Source organism: Eumetopias jubatus, unplaced genomic scaffold, assembly GCF_037043125.1.
Source record: "Eumetopias jubatus isolate StellerSeaLion01/CBP00866 unplaced genomic scaffold, mEumJub1_p1.0 scaffold_4, whole genome shotgun sequence".
Taxonomy (NCBI): Eukaryota; Metazoa; Chordata; class Mammalia; order Carnivora; family Otariidae; genus Eumetopias; species Eumetopias jubatus.
In genome coordinates this window covers 106,266,221-106,286,320 of record NW_028274810.1, presented here as the reverse complement: position 1 = coordinate 106,286,320, position 20,100 = coordinate 106,266,221, and the positions used below count along the sequence as shown (strand labels likewise).

The following is a 20,100-nucleotide window of genomic DNA, read 5'->3' as shown; positions in this document are numbered from 1 at the left end:
CTCCATCCCATCTGTCAGGGTGGAAATGGGAAGCTCAGGGAAGTCCAGGGACTATCCCCATGACACAGTGCATTAGAGCAAGTGGGGCTCATGTCCAGGTCCTCTTGGGTGTAGAGGGACACTCTGCATACCACACGCACACTCACACACAGACACATGCTCACACATGCATGTTCATATGTGCACAGACATGCACACCAACATGTCCACACATGCACATTCACATGCACACACATCCACCCATGCATGCTCACATACATTCATGCTCACCACACGCATGCTCACATGCATGTTTACATGCACACCCACAGTGCATGCTCACACACATTCATGCGCACCCCTCATGGTCACATGCACACATGTCCACACGTGCATGCTCACATGCACACACCACACATGTCCATCCGTGCATGCTCACACACATTCATGCACATCCCCCACGCTCACATGCACACATGCATCTACACACACATCCACAGGTACACGCTCACATGCATGCACACACTTATACTGCTCCTGTGCTCATGCTATCATACACATGTACACACACACACACACACACACACACACACAGGGGCGAGCTGGCCCAGCAAGCAAGGTCCCGGATCCCAGGAGCCTGTACCTGGGTCTGAGGTCCTGGCAAGTCAGTCGTGTCTCAGCCCAGCCCCATGTTCTACCCAGCCGCCAGTGCTTGAGGATGGGGCAGGGGCTGCCACCCCTGAGCCAGCTGCCCCCGGCCCTCCACGCGCTCCTTGTCTGCCAGGCTTACCGGTTGATCTCGGACTTGCAGACGAGCTCGAAGTTGTACTCCTTAGCCTTGGTGGGTTGGAAGATCACGTCAAGATGCAGCATTTCTAGCGGCAGGATTGTCCCAAACCCGTCATTGGGCTGAATGTCCACAAACTGGCAAATGGAAAACCACTGATGCCAAAGTGAAAACACAGTGGCGTTTGTGTATGAGCGAGTGTATGTGAGTATTTGGATGTGCGTGTGTTTGTATGTATGTGAGTGTCAGCATTTTTGTGAGAATGTCTGTCTGTGATCACATGTGCATACGTGAGTTGTCTATGTGTTGATGTGTTTGTATGTATACAATGTGTCTCTGTGTCTGCATGCATGTGAGCACATGCATGTATGTGCACAGTATGTCAGTGTGTTTACACACGTGTCTGCATATATATAGTGGATGGCAGGGTTGGCAGCAGAGCGCCCCAGAGAGAGTTGAGGGCAGCCTGGTCTGAGCCTCATCTTGGCTGCCCTGCAGGGCCAGGTAGGCAAGAGTTCTGGAAGGAAAGGAGGGAGAGGAGTCTGGAGTCCTGCCGGGGTGTGGGCCAAAGAGGGAGAGAAAGGCTGCGACAGAGAGCAGCAAGGCAAGGTGGGGACATGGGCAGTGGGGGTGAGGAGGGGGACAGGGAGGGAGAGAGCCCAGGCGGAGGGGCCTGGAGGTGGGTGTGGGGTCCGGAGAGGGGTGAGGCCACCTGGTGCTGGGCATCTGGACCCTGGGGCAGCACCACCTTGGCCCATCCCCAGAGCTTCCCGACTCTGCCCCCACGCCCGTGCCCCTCCCTGACTGAGCAAGGTACCTTGGGGAGCCCGACGAACCCAAACCCCTGGGGCAGGAGGGAGTGGTTGTAGAGGCTGACTTGTGTCCTGATGGCCTCGTAGATGGTGCAGTAGCCGAAGTCCACGGCTGAGGGGCTGAGCTCCAGGTCCGAGGTGGTGACCACAGCATGCACGGTAAACCCCACCGGCTTGATCTGAATCGTACGGGGTGAGTGCACCCTGGTTACTTGCAATGTCTCCACACATAAGAAAGGCAGAAGCATTGCTTCGACCTGGTGGCCAGACACAAGACTCTCTTTGAAAAAGCCGCTTCCCTGTAGTTCCTGACTTGGGAGGACAGGAAAGCAGGTGCCAGAGAAGAGGGGAGGAGCCTCGGGTGGACGTGGTGGTGGGGGGTGCGTGAGTGCACATGCGCATGCACACACATGCACACACTGTGAGTGTGCACGTGGGCACGTGTGGGTTCCGGTGCTGGGGGGGACACCCTGCCGGCCCTGCACAGCCCTCAGAGGTCTCTCCCCGATCCACAGACACCCTGTCTCATCGCACTGTGCAGGGACTGCTGGGGTGGGAGACAGATCTGCTGGTCAGGCCATGGGAACCCGCCAGGGCCCTGCCTCCCCACAGTGCCCGGCGTTCCCGGGGAGTGTCCCACGCAGACCTGGTCAGCCACCCGGATTGTCATTGGGGCCTCTAGGACTCTGCTTTCCTTGTCGAAATACTTCCCTGCATCTTCTGGGAGGGAGTGTCTGAAAGAGAGGATGCACTTAGCTTGGAAGAGGACCCTAAAACTGACCTGCAAGTGGGGCTACACAGCGTGCTCCCCAGGGCGCTCACCGTGGCAGGAACTTGAGCTGCACGGCGTAGGAGGACTGGGCCTGGATGTAGCCTGTCTCCGGCAGGAGCTCCATATGCTCCCTCAGCTCCTTGCATACTTCGAACTTCAGACGCAGGGCCACTTTCGACCTGCAGGACACCCAGGGATACCAGACAGCGACACTGTGCACCTGCGCCCACAGGACTGACACACTTCGCACAACCCAGGCCCCATGGGTGCTCCGCGTAGCGCGTGTTCAGGGAGCGTTCACAGCCTGGCTTGCTAAGGGGTGGCTTTCCTGAGGAGTTCCTACAAACAGAAACCCTGCCATGGAAATACGGCCCCAGTCAATTCTCAGAAACCTGAGTGTTTTCTGGGAAGACTTTTGTGGAGTCAGGCACCGCCCAGTGGGAGGACCTAGAGGGGTGTGGGCACGGGGCGGGGGGGGGGGGGGGCTCTGCCCTACTCCTGTCCAGGCCAAGGTCTGCCCCAACAGGCCTGGGGCCGCTTCGCTTCGTTTTGTCCCCTCCTCCAACTCTGGGGCAGCCTGAGGAGGCAGCGTAGGCCCCCCCACCAACCACGTGGGGCGCCTGCTTCTAGTTAGTGCCTCAGGCTCCCAGGCCCCCATCTGGGCTCACCTGGAACCTTCCCTTTTTCTACCACGAAGTTCCCCCACTCCCCTGCCTGCCTTTGAGTCTCCACCAAACCAAGTGTCCTGGCCGACTGTCACAAACACACGCCCTGAGTTTACCCCACAGGCCGAGTGCTGCCCCCCGCCCCCCCCCAGAAAGTGGCTGCCCCAGGCATCCTGGGATAAACTGGCAGAGGCCGGTAGCCCTAGTTTCCCAAACAAATCCACGGGAGCCCCTCCCGAGTCCCCTGACGTTTATGGTCCTGGAGCCGAGACAGGCAAGTCCCCCACAGATGCAGGGTCACAGGGGAAGTCTGCGGGACTTCCACACCTACCAGCTGGTTCTGACCTGGAGGAGGGCCCGTGAAACCCGGGGGCCTGGCATCAACAGGTGCTGGGACCAGGCCTGTTTGGGGAACGAGAGCCCCCTGCACGCTAACCGCGGCATTTGCCTATTTTTCTCCAGCTAAGTTGTAGTTCAGTAAAAAGCTTTTAGAAATTACTGCTCTGGTATCTGGGAGCCTTTGCAAAACCCTGTAGAGAGAAACTCGCTTCTTTCCTCCGGGCTCCATCCACTTTTCCTCTCATAGCTGTGCTCGGGTTTTCCTGTCTGTGTCCACGAGGTGCCAAGGACCTGGGCGCGGAGGGGGTAGTGTCGCCTTGTTGCTGGAGCTGCTCACCACAGACCCAGGGGTTGGAACAACACAGACTTATCCTCCTAGAGTTCTGGAGGTCAGAACCAGACACGGGTCCCACTGGCTAAGGTCCAGCTGTGCGCGGGGCTGCTTCCTTCTGAGGCTCCAGGGAGAATCCCTTTCCTGGCCCCTCCCCGGGTCTAGAGGCACTGCATCCCTGGCCGTGGCCCTGCCTCTGCCTTCCCATGCGATTCCCTCTGTGCCCGACTCTGGCCCTGCCACGCCTCCCATGACGATGACCATGAGGTTGACCCCCACGGGAGGTCCTCGGCTGACTTGCACACGTGGGTCCCCTGGGCCCGGGCTCCGCTGCCTGCCGGGCTCACCGTGTGTGCACAAGGACGGAGTCCTGGTACAGCCGGTCGTACATACACATCTTCAGATCTACGTTGGGCTTTGGCACCCAGACTGGCACATCGATAGCAACACCCACGACTCTGAAATACAACTGAGTTTGAAGGTGCAAAGTGAGCGACACACACTTCTGTCGGCAAAGCAGGGGATGCCAGTCAGTGCTAACACGGCCCAGCCATGGGGGTCTTGTAACTCTTAACAAGTATCCGAAGGTGAATCATTAAACCAGCCATGTTTTGGAGTTCTGTGGCAGTTTTCATGTCATATAATTTAAACAACCCTTTTTATTATCAAAATGTTTAAATATAAAAAGATACATTAGTATAATAGATTGTCATGTACCCATCCCATAGCCTCACGATGATCAACATTTTTAGCTGTTTAAAAAAACCCTTTCATTACAGAATAATGCATCTCACAGAGAGACGTACCCTTTATAAAAACTCTCCCAGCTAATACAGATGGGGGCTCAGAGGTCTCCAAGGGACCAGGGACAGAGGGAACCACTTTTTCCCCTCTGCAGCTGCTGGCTCCTCCCAGCCAAACCCTGAGTCCTAGCCCTCAGGAGGTTTGGGGGTCTGTGGGGGTCCTGCAGGGACAGCCTGTGCCCGCCCGGCAGCCCTCTCGGGCTGGGCAGGGGCCTGGCACGGGAGGCACTGTCCTGGGGTGAAGATGGTGAACCGAGGACTCCACACACCTTTGTCCAGGACCCCCAGCCTGGGAAGGGGGCCACCGGCCCACAGGACGGGACTCATGACACTTAGAACACCCCAGCCGGCAGACCCTAGGCCCCAGGGTCTCTGGGGCAGAGACAAGAAGATTGCAGGATAAAGACAGAACATGTCAGTGGTCTGAGTGCTGGGGAAGGCGCGGAGGGCATGAATAATGTGAACCACCCAGCCCAGGGATTTGCTTACAGCCTTATACACACGTGCACACGTCACGTCGATAAACTCAGTTTTGCCTTTGGTCACAACAAATATGTCAACAAATGAAAAAAACAGAGTTTGCAGATCATGTTCTCTGAGCAAAATTTGATAAACCTATAAGTAAATAAATTGATAACAAAAAGTAAAGAGTAAAAATGGCTACAACTTGGAAATGAGGAGAGGCATTTCTAGTGATTGAGAGCAGGGGCTGCGTGTGTGTGTGCACGGACGTGTGTGCACGGACGTGTGTGTTGGCTATGGAGGCTACCATCTGTGTGCCAACTGGCTGCCAGGCGTGGGCAGCGCGGGCAGCTTCCTCACAGGGTTGTGGTGGGGCGAGCGCAGAGCGGTGGGTACCCCAGGGCCCAGGGCCCAGCCCATGCCATGGGGCGGTACTCACTGTCGGGCACTGCTGATTCTTGAACACAACCTTGAACTTGGTTTGGACCTCTCCTGGGACGATCGGCGTGAAGATGACCGGCACTTTGATGGAGCTGAAGGGGCCAATCTCACCCTCTGTCACCTGCGTGGGAAGAGAAATGCCACATGTCAGTCAGGCTTCACGTTTCTATCAAGGCACTTCCCCCGTCCTCACCGCGGGCCACGTCACCACCACCCCTCGGAGGACTTACTGCCCAGCATCACAGCGGAACCCCAGCTGTGTGTGTACTTGCTCTCTTGATGACCCGGGGCCCCTGCACATGCACGCGCACACACACACATCCCCCATGCTCCAGGGGGGAAGGCCCCATCCGTGTCTCCTCGGAGTGGACCCAGGGCCACTCTGCTGTTCCAGTCCTGCTGGCTTGGGATGGGGGTGGCCGCAGGCTGTCTGGCAGTGCAAGCTGCCCAGAGGCTGTGAGTCCAGACAAGCCTCGTCTGGCCCAAGTGGAAGGGCCACTCTGGGGGGGGGCAGCAGGTCAGGAGGGCACGGCAGGAGGGAGGTGGCCGGTGAGGCAGCGGGCCTTGCTAACCTCTCCCAGCGAGATCTCTGTCTGTTCCTCTTTGGGAGGTATGGTCACGACAGTGGTCACGGTCACTCCCTCTGATTCTGGAAGAGAAGGAGGTCCAGATGAGAGGGCTGGCTGGGGTCCCAGGGGGATCTGGCCCCTCCTGCGCCGGGACCACCAGCTCCCAGCCAGCTCCCTCCCTCTGGCCCTGCTCTGCAAAGAGGAACGATCCAGTGGCACAGGAGGGGCAGAGTGGGGAGGGGCTTCTCAGGTGGACACGGACAGTGGCACCACGGCCTCAGGAGCTAGAGACTGGGGGCGGGAGAGGGGATCAGAGTTGCCGAGGCCCCAGCTAGGGGAGGTGAGGTCGGTGAGGGGAGCTGGCTGTGTGTGGCCAGGGGGTGCAGTGGCCTGAGGGCCAGAGCCAGAGAAGATGGAATGACCCAGCCCTTTGGGGGCCAGGGGACTGGAGAGTGGGCTCAGAGGGGTTTTCTATTCAGAGGAGGAAGCCAGCAGAGAGGAGGGCTGATGCAGAAGGAGGGGAGAGGTGCCAGGGGATGGCCTGGGGGTGGGAGGCGTTCCTTGTGGCCAGTGGAGCAGAGCGACCAAGGACTGAAAGTTTACAGCAATATCGCCTTCCAAATGTCAGGTCCCCGTTACTTAGTGTGGCCTGTGTGTGTGCCACTGGCGTGTTCCCTGCTTGGTGGGCTGTGCATGCTGACCCACCCCGTGGCTACCTGTCGGGAAGGCCCCTGAAAGCAGATGCTGATTCCTCTTGTCTGAGAAGGTCTTTCCGTGGGCTTTGCTCGTGAAGACACAGTTTGACCAGAGAGGTGAAGGTCAGTGCCCTTCCGAGTCCCACGCCTGGGCTGCCTGGCCCGGCCAGCACGGAGATGCCAGGTGCCCTCCGGTGGCCTGCCCCAGGCCCGCCCCTGACACCAAGTGTGCCGGGCATGGCTGAACGATTCCCCTACAGGGTAGTGTGCACCGTTTCTGGGGCCTGGGGTTGGTCTGGGCCCCTCCAACTTGGCAGACCTGTCACCCCCCTCAGCAGCCACAACTGTCACCTGGGTGGGGGAGGGGCCAGTCGGCTGCCACCACCTTGACGTTTAAGTCCTTGTCTGCTTCAGGAGTAAGCACTATGACAGCCCGGGCCTGAGCCAGGGCAGACGCTGGGGTCACTGTTTCTTTCTGCGTGGTTGGTGGCTGGGGTCTCCTGGTGTCCCAGTGTGGAACTGTGCTGATCTGTTCGCTAAGATCATGGCGAACTTTCATCAGTTCTAGAATCGGGCTCGTTAATGATTGCGAAAGCTTCCTTTAATCACGTGTCCAGTGTTGTTCCCGGCGATCAGTCACGGGATATTTACTCACTTCCGGGATACGAGTTTAGATGTGTTTCAACATTTTAGAAAGTTCTCAGCAAGTATGTCATTAAATACGACCGTTTTCTGACTCGAGGAGACAGATGAGACTTCCTCCCTCTGTCCTCCATGGCTTGTACCATGCTTTCATGTCTCCACGAAATTAGTCTGTCTGCAATTAGAAAGTTCCCTGGGTCTCTCCTTAGCAATGTCGCTCTACAGTTTATCCCATCGATTGGGGTTCCCCTTTCAACGATCACATTCTTACTTCTAGAAATTTTATTGGGTTCATTTTCCAACGTGCTTCATCTCCTTCTTCGTGATGGTTTTCCATGTATTTAGTGAGCACGCTTACTTAATGTTCAATGTCTGACAATATCAGTATCCGAGACCTGCAAGATCACAACTCTCTGCTGTTCACATGAGTTGAATGATTTTTCACCTCTTTTTATGAAGGAATCATTTACATGCAGTAAAATCCACCCATTTCAGTGTAACCTTCTGCAAGTTTTGACAAATGCATACAGTGTGCACCCACCACCACAGTCGAGACACGGAACAGGTCCATCACCCCCACGCCCCTGTGCGCCCCTTTGTCGCCAACCCCTCCCCCATCCCTGGGAGCCACTCATTTGTATAGTCTCGCCTTTCCCAGAATGCCATGCAAATGGACTCACGATTTGCGGTTTTTGAGCCTGATCTTTCGCTGACCATGGATGCTTCTGAGATTTGCGCATGTGGTGTGCATCACTAGCTCAGTCCCTGGCGGCAGGGGTGCGCCAGAGTGCTCACCTGTCAGCAGACATTGGGGGGGCTGGTTTGTGGCAGTTACAAATAAACCCTCTGGAAACGTTCACATACAGTTTTCCCTTCGAATACACGTTTTCCTTTCTCTTGGTCAATACCTGGCGGTGGGGCGTCTGGGTTGTATGATGTTTGCTCAACTTGGTAAGAAAGTGTTAAACTCTTCCGAGTGGCCACACACCAGCAGCTCGGATGGGGTCACAGCTGCTCCTCACCAGCACTTGGTGTTGCCAGCTTTTTGCCTTGTTTTTGGTTTGGATCTAGCCGTCCTAACAGGTGTGTAGTGGAATTCCACTGTGGTTTTAATTTGTGGTTCTTTCACGGCTAATGATGCTGTGCTGAAATGGTGTCCACAAATCTTCTTTGGTAAGATGTCTAAGTTTTTTGCTCATTTTTAAAAAAAGCTTTTATTTTTATTTATTTATTTGAGAGAGAGAGCAGGGGAGGGGCAAAGGGAGAGGGAGAAAGAGAGAATGCCAAGCAAACTCCCTGCTGAACACAGAGCCCAATGTGGGGCTCGATCCCATGACCCTGAGATCATGACCTGAGCCAAAACCAAGAGTACGCCTAACTGGCTGAGCCACCCATGCACCCTTTCTGCCCATTTTTAAACTGGGTTGTTTGTTTTCTAATTGAGTTTTGAAAGTTCTTTACATATTTTGGGCATGTTCTTTATCAGACATGTAATTTGCTAATATTTTCTACCAATCTGTGGCTTACCTTTTCATTCTCTTAGCATTATCTTTAGAAGAGCAGATGTTTTTAGTTTTGATGAAGTCCAGGTTATAACTTTCATTTTTATTTTATTATTTATTTAATTTTTTTCATCATAAGAAGTGGATTCCTTCAGCCCCACCCCCTACTTCCCCCATCCCCTCACCTCCCCCTCTCTGGTGACCGTCAGTGTGTTCTCTGTAATTAAGAGTCTGTTTGTTGGTTTGCCTCTCTATTTTTCCCTTTGCTCATTTTTTTCTTAAATTTCACATGAGTGAGATTGTATGGTATTTGTCTTTCTTCGACTTATTTTGCTTAGCATAATACTCTCTAGATCCATCCATGTTGTTGCTAATGGCAAGATTTCATTCTATTTTATAACTGAGTGATATTCCATTATATATATATACACCCCATTTCTTTATCTATCTATTGGTGGGCACTTTGGCTGCTTCCATAGTTCGGCTATTGGAGACGAGGCTGCTATAAACATAGGGCTGCATGTATCCTTTTGAATGACTATTTTTGTATTCTTTGATAAATACCTAGTACTAAAATTGCTGAATCGTAGGGTAGCTCTATTTTCAACTTTTTGAGGAACCTCCATACTGTTTTCCAGAGTGGTTGCACCAGCTTGCATTCCCACCAACAGTGTAGGAGGGTTCCCCTTTCCCTGCATCCTCGCCAACATCTGTCATTTCTTGACTTGTTAATTTTAGCCATTCTGACTGGTGTGAAGTGGGATCTCATTGTGGTTTTGATTTGTATTTCCCTGATGATGAGTGATGTTGAGCATCTTTTCATGTGTCTGTTGGCCATTTGTATGTCTTTTTTGGAGAAATTTCTGTTTGTGTCTTCTGCCCATTTTTTGAATTAGATTATTTGTCTTTTGGGTGTTGAGTGGTATCAGTTTCTTAATATATTTTAGATACTAACCCTTTATCAGATATGTCATTTGCAAATATCTTCTCCCATTTGGTAGACTATCTTTTAGTTTTACAGTTGTTTCTTTTGCTGTGCAGAAACTTTTTATTTTTGTGTAGTCCCAAAAGTTTATTTTTACTTTTGTTTCCCTTGCCTCAGGAGACAATATGTAGAAAAATGTTGCTACGGTGGATGTCAAAGAGGTTACTGCCTGTGCTCTCTTCTAGGATTTTGATGGTTCCACGTCTCACATTTAGGTCCTTAATCCATTTTGCGTTTATTTTTATGGTGTAAGAAAGTGGTCCAGTTTCCTTCTTCTGCATGTGGCTGTCCCATTTTCCCAGCACCATTTGTTGAAGAGACTGTCTTTTCCCCATTGGGTATTCTTTCTGCCTTTGTTGAAGATTGACCATATAATTGTGGGTTCATTTTTGGACTTTCTATCCTGTTCTACTGATCTATGTGTCTATTTTTGTGCCAATACCATACTGTTTTGATCACTATACCTTTGTAATATAACTTGAAATCTGGAAGTACGATACCTTCAGTTTTGTTTTTCTTTTTCAAGATTGCTTTGGCTATTCAGGGTCTTTTGTGGTTCCACACAAATTTTAGGATTATTTGTTCTAGCTCTGTGAAAAATGCTGATGGTATTTTGATAGGGATTACATTAAATATGTAGATTGTGGGATACCTGGGTGGCTCAGCCGGTTAAGGGGCTGCCTTCAGCCCAGGTCATGATCCCAGGGTCCTGGGATTGAGCCCCACATCGGGCTCCCTGCTCAGTGGGAAGTCTGCTTCCTCCTCTCCCTCTGCTTCTCCCCCTGCTTGTGCTCTCTCGTTCGTGTGTGCTCTCTCTCAAATAAATAATAAATAAATAAATAAATAAATAATAAATAAAATCTTTTAAAAAAAAGTACAAAAAAATCTGTAGATTGCTTTGGGTAGTGTAGACATTTTAACAATATTTGTTCTTCCAATCCATGAACATGGAATGTCTTTCCATTTCTTTTTGTCATCTTGAATTTCTTTCATCAGTGTTTTATAGTTTTCAGAGTACAGGTCTTTCCACCTCTTAGGTTAAATTTATTCCTAGACATTTTATTGGTTTTGGTGCAATTATATGTGGGATTGTTTTCTTAATTTCTCTTTCTACTACTTCATTATTAGTGTATAGGAATGCACCAGATTTCTGTACAATGAGTTTGTAACCTGCAAACTTACTGAATCCCTTTGGCAGTTCTAGTAGTTTTTTGGTGGAGTCTTTAGGGTTTTCTATATATAGTAGTATCATGCCATCTGCAAATAGGAAAGTTTTACTTTTTTGTTACCAGTTTGGGTGCTTTTTCTTTTTTTCTTGTTTGATTGCTGTGGCTAGGACTTCCAGTGCTAAGTTGAAGAAAAGTGGTGAGAGTGGACATCCTTGTCCTGTTCCTTATCTTAGGGAAAAAGCTCTCAGTTTTCTACCATTGAATATGATGTTGGCTGTGGATTTTTCAAATAAAGCCTTTATCATGTTGAGGTATATTCCCTCTAACCCTCCTTTGCAGAGGGTTTTTATCATGAATGGATGTTCTACTTTGTCAAATGCTTTTTCTGCATCTATTGAAATGAACATATGGTTATTAGCCTTTCTCTTATTGATGTGACATATTATATTGATTGTTTTGTGAATACCAAACCACACTTGCATCCCTGGAATAAATCCTACTTGATTATGGTGAATGATTCTTTTAATGCATTGTTGGATTCGGTTTGCTAATATTTTGTTGAGGATTTTTGCATCTATGTTCATCAGGGATATTGGCCTGTTGTAGTTCTTTTTCTTTCTGGTGTCTTTATCTGGTTTTAGTATCAGGGTAATCCTGGCCTCATAGAATGGATTAGGGAGTTTTCCTTCCTTTTCTATTTTTTGGAATAGTTTAAGAAGAATAGGTATTAACTCTTCTTTTTTTTTTTTAAGATTTTGTTTATTTATTTGACAGAGAGAGACACAGCGAGAGAGGGAACACAAGCAGGGGGAGTGGGAGAGGGAGAAGCAGGCTTCCCACTGAGCAGGGAGCCCGATGTGGGGCTCGATCCCAGGACCCTGGGATCATGACCTGAGCCGAAGGCAGACACTTAATGATGGAGCCACCCAGGTGCCCTGATATTAACTCTTCTTTTAATGTTTGGTAGAAATCCACCTGTGAAGGGGCACTTGGGTGGCTCAGTCGGTTAAATGTCTGCCTTCAGCTCGGGCCATGATCTCAGGGTCCTAGGATCAAGCCCCTTGTTGGGCTCTCTGCTCAGTGGAGAGCCTGCTTCTCCTTCTCCCTCTACTCCTTCCCTCCTGCTTGTGCTCATTCTCTCAAATAAAAAAATATGAAAAAAATAAAGGAATCACCTGTGAAGCCATCTGGTCCTGGACTTTTGTTTGTTGGGAGATTTTTGACCACAGATTCAATTTCATTGCTGGTAATTTGTTCAAATTTTCTATTTTTTCCTGCTTTAGTTTTGGAAGGTATGTGTTTCTAGGAATTTATCCATTTCCCCAGGTTGTCCAATCTATTGGCATATAGGTTTTCTTTTTCTTTTCTTTTCTTTTCTTTTTAAATTTTATTTATTAATTTATTTGAGAGAGAGAGAGAACACAGTAAAGAAGAGGGGCAGAGGGAGAGGGAGAAGCAGACTCCCCACCGAGCGGGGAGACTGATGTGGGGCTTGATCCCAGGACCCTGAGACTATGACCTGAGCTGAAGGCAGATGCTTAACTGACTGAGCCCCCCAGATGCCCCAGCATTTGGTTTTCATAATATTCTGTGAAATTGTTTGAATTTCTGTGGTGTTGGCTGTTATTTCTCCTATTTCATTAGTGATTTTATTTATTTCTCTCTCTGGTCTCTTGTCTGGCTAGAGTTTTTCTCAGTTTTGTTGATCTTTTCAAAGAGCAAACTCCTGGTTTCATTGATCTGTTCTACTGTTGTTTTTTTTTTTTTAAGTTTCTATATCATTTATTTCTGTTTTAATCTTTATTATTTTCTTCCTTTTCCTGGGTTTGGGCTTCATTTGTTCTTCTTTTTCTAGCTCCTTTAGGTGTAAGTTTAGGTTGTTTGGGACTTTTCTTGCTTCTGGAGGTAGGCCTATAGTGCTCTAAACTTCCTTCTTAGAAATTCTCTTGCTGCATCCCAAAACAGGTGATAATTTTTTTAAAAAATGGATCACACTTTTAATGTCATATCTAAAAAATCTTTGCCCAACATGATTACACAGATTTTCTCCTATGTTTTGTTTTAGAAGTTTTATGTTTTACATTTAGGTCTATGATTTATTTTGAGTAGTTTTTGTTTGCAGCGTGAGGAATGGATGGAGGTTCATTCTTTGGGGGCATATGTTTATCTAATTAAGGTCCCATTTGTTGAAAAGACTGTGTTTTTTTTTCTCCAAGGAGTTAGCTTTGCATCTCTAGTGAAGATGGATTGGCCATATTTGTGCAGGCCTATTTTTGGACTCTGTTCTGTCCCATTGCGTCTGTGTCTCCTTATGCCACCACCACACTCTTGTCACTGTGGCTTTAGAGCAAGTCCTGAAATCAGGTAGTCCGAGTCTTCCAACTTTGTTCTTCTTTTTCACAATTGTTTTGGATATTTTAGGTCCTTTGGGTATCCATATGAATTTTAGAATCAGCTGTCGATTTCCGCAGATGTGGCTGGTGGCAGCTGTGTGGGGTAGCTCGGTCCCAGGCTGCTGGCCGGAGTCTGAATTGGCACCAATGTGCTGAAAAAGAACTTAACATGAGCGAACGAGAGAGGCAGCAAGAATGCAGCGGGTGGGCCCTGCAGACAGACACTCAGGCCGGAAGGGTTGTGCGGGGGGCATGCTGGCACACACCCCGGAACCCCTACTTGTGACTGGGGGGCAGCAGGTCTGTGACTCCAGGTGTGTGCATGAAAGCGGACGCCACACAGCGGCGGAAACAGGAAGAACAGCTCACACAGCGGCGCAAGCAACAGGACTCCTAGGAGAAATCTGCTCCTTCTGGATGTGAGTGGAAGGGATTCTGTCTAGGGAGGCAGGGAGGTGATGGGAACGGTGCCAACAGGCGAGGCTGGGCCACGGGGAATGCTCTTCCTTCTCCCGCCGGGGGCTTGGGGATGCTGGGGGGGAGCCGCCTGTTTCTTGCCTCTTCTGTAAACTGTCCTCACATGTTACATGCTGCTCTGTACTGGGGGTGGCCCTAGACGGCCCAGTGCCCCATGACCCTGTCAGCGGAGCTTCTGGGTCTCCCTCCCTCCTCTCCCCCTCCCTCCATCCAGCTGCTGCACCCCTGGGGCAGGGCTCCTCAACTGTCCCAACAAGGACCCCCAAGCCTCCGGCGGCCAGCCTGGTGGTCCAGAGCTGGGAGTCCCTTTAAATATTCTGCTAGCTTAACTGTGACTGCAAATTTCAGTTCACTCCACAGCCAGTATTTATTTGAATGTATATATTTCCTTATTTACTGTCACTTAACATCAAAGTCCTAGAAAAACCCGGTGTAGTCCAGCCCTCTGGCACCACACGGCTGGTCAGAGCCTCCCGGGAGGCAGCAGGTGTCTGCCCCCCAGTGCCCAGCTCACCTGTGGGGCGCCCCTCTTCCTGTTCCTTGCTGTCCCGCTTCCCAGACTCCTTCTGGCTTGGCATGTCTGTGGGAAAGGACTCGTTGCCCTCGATCTGTTGCTCAGAAATGCTGGTGATGATTCTATCGTACAGGCTTTTATCTTCATCTGTGAACACACTGCTCTAAAAGGGAACATGATACTCTTCCCGGCAGCTTTCCATTTGCCTTTCCCACTCAGCTACCCAGACCCCTGTTGCCAGGAGGGCCACGTGGAGAACCTGGCCATGGCCCTCCTGCCTGGCTCCCTCTCTGCCCTGAGCCAAGCATGCAGATCACAGCAGCGGCTGGCCCAGGGGCTCAGGGCCCCACCGCCTGTCTCTAGCTCAGGCTGGCTCCTTGCTTCTCCACGGCACTGATGCTGGGTCTTGGGCCCGGCTGTGTGCTGGGCTCCAGCATGCAGCCCATTCTGCGGTCTCCCTCCATGCTGACGCGCTGTCCTCCTTTCCTGGGACACCTGGCTCCTCTCCCCATGTGGGGTCGGTGCCCCAGGTTCCGGCTCCCCACTCTCCTGAGTGCAGCTCAGCTCAGATGCCTGCAGGCCCGAGAGCTGACCCAGCCTGTGCCCCGCTCCTCACCCACCATTCTCCTGGCCCTGCTCTGGGTTCACTCCCCAGCCCCCACCCCATTGGTCCCATCCCTCCCTGGGGGAGACACTTCCAGGGCCTTTGCTGAGACCCCTTCACGACTGGACTGAAACCGTAAAGTAGCTCAGAGCTTCTTGCAGGAAGACCCTCTCATGCCCATCTCTATCCCCGACAGACCTCCCAGGCCCGCGGGCGGGACGGAAGTTGTCTGCACAGATGGGCTCCGACCTGTGTCACTCTGAGTTGTTCCCCTTGACTTAGCAGTACGTCCTCACAGCCTTCCCATGAAAAGACCTCTGGAAAAGGCGCAGGAATGCACAGGGTTTGCCTGTGGCTTTCGGGCCCTGTCCTCTCAGCTGGCCTGCCCCAAGCGGGGGCTTCACAGGTGCATCAGGAGAAAGATGGGTCCCCCGCAGCTCTCAGGCCTGGAGCTCTTGGCCACCGCCCCGTCAGTTGCTACCCACTTGAAAGGGGTCGGGGTCCTGTTGCCACTGCTCCTGCCCGGTGGCCCCAGGTGACCCCTTATGGAGCCTAATCTCTCCCACTTTGCCTGACGATGACACCCAGCCCTGTGTTGACAGACTCTTTCCTGTCACTGCTGGTTTTATACTCATAGAACTATCTTGGGTCAGAGTGGGGCATCACACCCCACCCCTGGCTGAGAAGCCACGGCTAACGATTGGGAGCAGGCAACACACTCACTATTTTCATGACCGACTGGGAGATGTCCATCTCATAGGACTCTGAGGCTGGAAGAAACTTGAACTTGGTGCCCAAGCCCCCGATGTTGGTCAGCGTGATGGTCCGGGACGTGGTCTCCCCCACCACATAGCTGCCAAAGTCGATGAGCTCCTTGTCAAGGGACAGCTGTCGGAAGACCCAGGAATGAGCCAGGGTGACTGCTAGGCAAGCTCTCCTCTCCCACCCGCTGCCCTGCAGCCCTGAGGGGACCCAGGAGCTCTGGTCCCTTCCTCTTGCGCGAGGCTGAGTCCTGTATCTGGTTCCAGTGGGGCTTTTGCACACCTCAGGGACACAGTCCACATCCTAGAAGTCACTGGTTTGTGGATTGATCGTGACAATTTGGGAGCTCCTGGGTTCCAATCTAAGAAGTCAAGTTAGCTAAAAAGAAATGAGTGATCAAGCCATGAAAAGATGGAGAAATCTCAAGTGTACATTACTAAGGGAAAGAACCTGAAAAGGGTACATGCGGTGATTCCGACTGTATGGCATTCTGGAAAAGGCAAAATTAAGGGGACAGTAAAGAGACCAGTGGTTGCCAGCAGTTTGTGGGGAGGGAGGAAGGGTCAGGCGGAGCGCCGGGGCTTTGGGGCAGGGAAACTACTGGCAGTGACTGCAGTGGTGAGGACGGGTCGTTAGAACTTTGTCCAAACCACAGAATGCACGGCCGCGCGCGACCCTCTTGTAGACGAGGCAGCCCGCGACACCGCGACTTGTCCGCACCGCGTGTTGGACGTCACAAATGGCCCCTGGGGGCAGGGGCACGTGGGAAATCTCTGCAGCTGCCCCTCAGGTCTGATGTGAACCCAAAGCTGCTCTAAATAATAAAGTCTATTGAAAAATATGTCATTTGGGAGTTTGAGGAAATCTCGGGATAGAATGTGGGATGTCACCAAACAATCTCGCTTGGTCACAGTTTGAAGAAACAACCCGACTAGAAAGTAGGGAGAAGGTGCTGAGCTGAGTGGCTCCAGGAAGGTGTGGAGTCTGGGGGCTGAAGGCCCCAGCACGGGGTGTGGAGCTCGGGGCCCAGCGTGGGGCTCTGCTGCTTCCACAGGGCAGGCTTTGCCGGTCCACACTGCAGGGCGCTGGGCTGAATGACCAGGGCATGGGGGGTGGGGGTGGGGAGCCACGCTCTTGCTGTTGGACCGGAATTGGTGGGTGAGCAAGGGGAAGAGGCTGGATGGTCCACACGGTCCCGCACTGGAGGTGGAGGTGCCGGTACCAAGGTCTGGGAGCGCCGACACGCCAGCACAACAGCCGCACCTTCTGTGCAGATACCACTTCCTTTCTTTTCTCTTTTAAAGACTGGTTTCTTTATTTGAGAGAGAGACAGCGCGTGCATGCACATGAGCGGGGGGGCGGGGGGCGGTGAGGGGCAGAGGGAGAGAGAGAGTCTTAAGCAGATTCTGAGCTGAGCATGGAGTCAGATGCGGGGCTCAATCTCACGACCCTGGGATCACAACCTGAGCCAAAATCAAGAGTCGGAAGCTTAACCAGCTGCGCCCCAGGCGCCCCCCAGTTACCGGTTACTGACGGCACTCTCCAGCCCGAGGAACCGGGCTATCTGGAGAAAGGACTCACTCTAGGCGGGGGCAGGAGGTGTGCAGATGAGCCTGGCGCCTTTTCTGGTATTAGAAAGAAAGGAGCTCTGCGACAGAAGTTCCGGCACAGTCATAACCGTATGGCAGAGGGAATGGGAGCCGGCTGAATTGCTCCCAGGAAGAATGTGAGCAGCAACAGAAGAAGGTTGTGTTTGACTCTAATTCAAAGAGTGAAATAAAGAAATGATTTTATAAATTAATGAATGTGGAAGAGATAAATCTCCCTTACAGAAGCATTCCAAATAATTCACGCGTCTGGCTATTCAATCCTCAGTGAGCCGGAGCATGCCTCCTGCCCCTCGAGTACTCCCCCAGACCTCAGTACGGCAGGAGGGTGGCAGAGGGGAAACCTCACAGTGAGGAAACCTGGCGGCCACACCGAGTCAGGTGATGAAGGTCACATCGCACCGTGAGGCACCACGGTGGCGTGTGCCCTCGACGTGATGCGGCCAGAACCCTGCAGTCCTCCTCCCGAAACCGACCACCTCAGTCCATTCATGAGATAAACTTCAGACAAATCCCAGCGGAGGAACATTCTACACAAAACTGATTGGCACTCCTCCAAAAGGTCAAGGCCATCAAAAAAGAGGAAGTCTCAGAAACTGTCACAGCCGGAGAAAGGGGACTCCCCTACACTATTGTTGGGAGTGCAAGCTGGTGCAGCCACTCTGGAAAACAGTATGGAGCCTCCTCAAAAAGTTGAACATAGAGCTACCCTATGACCCAGCAATTGCACTACTGGGTATTTACCCCAAAGATACAAACATAGTGATTTGAAGGGGCACCTGCACCCCAGTGTTTATAGCAACAATGTCCACAACAGCCAAACTATGGAAAGAGCCCAGATGTCCCCCGACAGATGAATGGATAAACAAAATGTGGTCTATATATATACATATAGACATATAAACACATATACACACACACACAATGGAATATTATGCAGCCATCAGAAAATGAAATCTTGCCATTTGCAACAACGTGGATGGAACCTGAGGGTGTTATGCTGAGCGAAATAAGTCAATCAGAGAAAGACATGTATTGCATGACCTCAGTGATATGAGGAATTTGAGAAACAAGGCAGAGGATCACAGGGGAAGGGAGGAAAAAATGAAACAAGAGGAAACCAGAGAGGGAAACAAATGATAAGAAACTCTTAATCTCAGGAAACAAACTGAGGGTTGTTGTGGGGGGGTGGTGGGTGATGGACACTAGGGAGGGTATGTGCTGTGGTGAGCGCTGTGAATTGCGTAAGACTGCTGAATCACAGACCTGTACCCCTGAAACAAATAATACATTATATGTTAATTAAAAAAAAAAACAAAACTGTCACAGCCATGAGGACCCACGCAAAACAACCACCATAAGGAACGTGTTACATGGGGTATGATGCTAGCCCAGAAACTGGACATTAGGTAAAATCTACAGAAATTTGAATAATGTGTCTTCTTCAGCTAATAATAATCATGATATGTTAATATTGGTTAATAATTTTAATAGTTGTGATGCACTAACGTAAGATGTTTATAGGGGAACCTGGCTGTGGGGTTAGCTAGGATTGCATTTTTTCTGTAATGCTAAAACTATTCTAAAAAACACAGTCATTTAAGAAAAAGCTGAGCTAGCGTCCCCCTTGCTGGGGAGTCACGAAGCTCGAGAGGGCATGCTCACGCTCAGAGCGTCTGGCAAGGCGGCTGCCGGCCCGGAGACATCGGGGGCTGTACGCGCTTCCTTCCGGGGGGCGGTGTGTCCTCCAGCGCATGCCTCCCCTCGCCCTCATGGCCCACTGGCAACGGGCCATCTGGGCGCAGGCTAAGAATGTCGTGTGCAGGCCTTTCTGGGCCCCAAGTTTGGAAGCCCAGGGGCCCCTCTCTCCTCTGTGCCCCTGCGCGACAGAAGCTGCTGAGGGGGACCAGACAGAACAGCCTGTGTGTGTATGTGGGTGTGCAGGTGTGTGTGTGTATTCGGGGGTGTGTGAATACCAATGTGTGTGTATTCATGTGTGGCTGCAACCGTGGGGCGTGTGGAATGTGTGGGTGTGCATGTGTGTATGGAGTAGGGGGCAGGTGACCTGTCTCTGGGTTATAGGTCACCAGACTTCCAGAGGCCACACGTGGACAGGATGCAGGGGGCCCTCCCCACGCATGCTGAGCTGGAGGCAGGGCCTGGGTGGGCCTGGGTTGCTGCCCGGGCAGGGCTGTGTGTTCTGAGTGTGGGGGTGATAGGTCACACGTGAAACCGGGTGGCTGGAGGGCTGCTCTGCGGGGCCCCCTGTGTGCCCCTCTAGCCGTTCTCCCTTCTTCCTGTTCATGACAGAGCCCCTGAGCTTCAGCGGGACACGGAGCTGCCCGGTAAAGACTCTACTGCCCCGTCTACCCTGCAGCCAGGGGCCACCATGCGACCATCACCTCCGGCTCACGCGGGCGACCTCGCCTTCCCCCTTCCCTCTGACTGGGAAGGGACAAAGCCTTGGAAGCCATCTTTGAGGGTTCACCTCTGGGGCAGAAACAAGCCCCTGCTCAGCGAGGCCACAGTGTTGGGTACCTTCGTCACAGCAGCGCCCCCTGATGATTCCCTGACCAAAGTGCCGAAGAGCCCAGAGGACACAGGGACCCTGTGCTGGTCATATCTGCCTGGGGGATGCTGGCCTTCTATGTACTTGGCGACGGGCTGGGCCAGCAGGTGACAGGCTTCCTGCTGCCCAGCCTTCTCCCAAGTCTGGGGTCTGAAGCTCGGCTTCACCACGTGTCGCTCTTTCTGAGGGCCCGTTCCCAGCAGATAGTGTGCCCCGTGCCG

General features: G+C 51.8%; 1 protein-coding gene across 2 annotated transcripts in view; it reads right to left on the bottom strand.

Moving 5' to 3' along the window:
- Window positions 1-20,100, bottom strand: part of CFAP74 (cilia and flagella associated protein 74) — a 56,752-nt gene that overhangs the window by 9,621 nt on the left and 27,031 nt on the right. The window contains exons 16-24 of one of the 2 annotated variants that reach the window (XM_088022649.1): window positions 15,665-15,829; window positions 14,338-14,500; window positions 5,964-6,040; window positions 5,390-5,512; window positions 4,033-4,154; window positions 2,401-2,529; window positions 2,225-2,312; window positions 1,584-1,757; window positions 770-903 (exon numbers count right to left, since the gene is read on the bottom strand). In XM_088022649.1, coding sequence (XP_087878775.1) covers window positions 770-903; window positions 1,584-1,757; window positions 2,225-2,312; window positions 2,401-2,529; window positions 4,033-4,154; window positions 5,390-5,512; window positions 5,964-6,040; window positions 14,338-14,500; window positions 15,665-15,829 — 1,175 coding nt within the window. The remainder of the gene's footprint in view (window positions 1-769; window positions 904-1,583; window positions 1,758-2,224; window positions 2,313-2,400; window positions 2,530-4,032; window positions 4,155-5,389; window positions 5,513-5,963; window positions 6,041-14,337; window positions 14,501-15,664; window positions 15,830-20,100) is intronic. The other variant, XM_088022650.1, reaches the window with a different exon arrangement.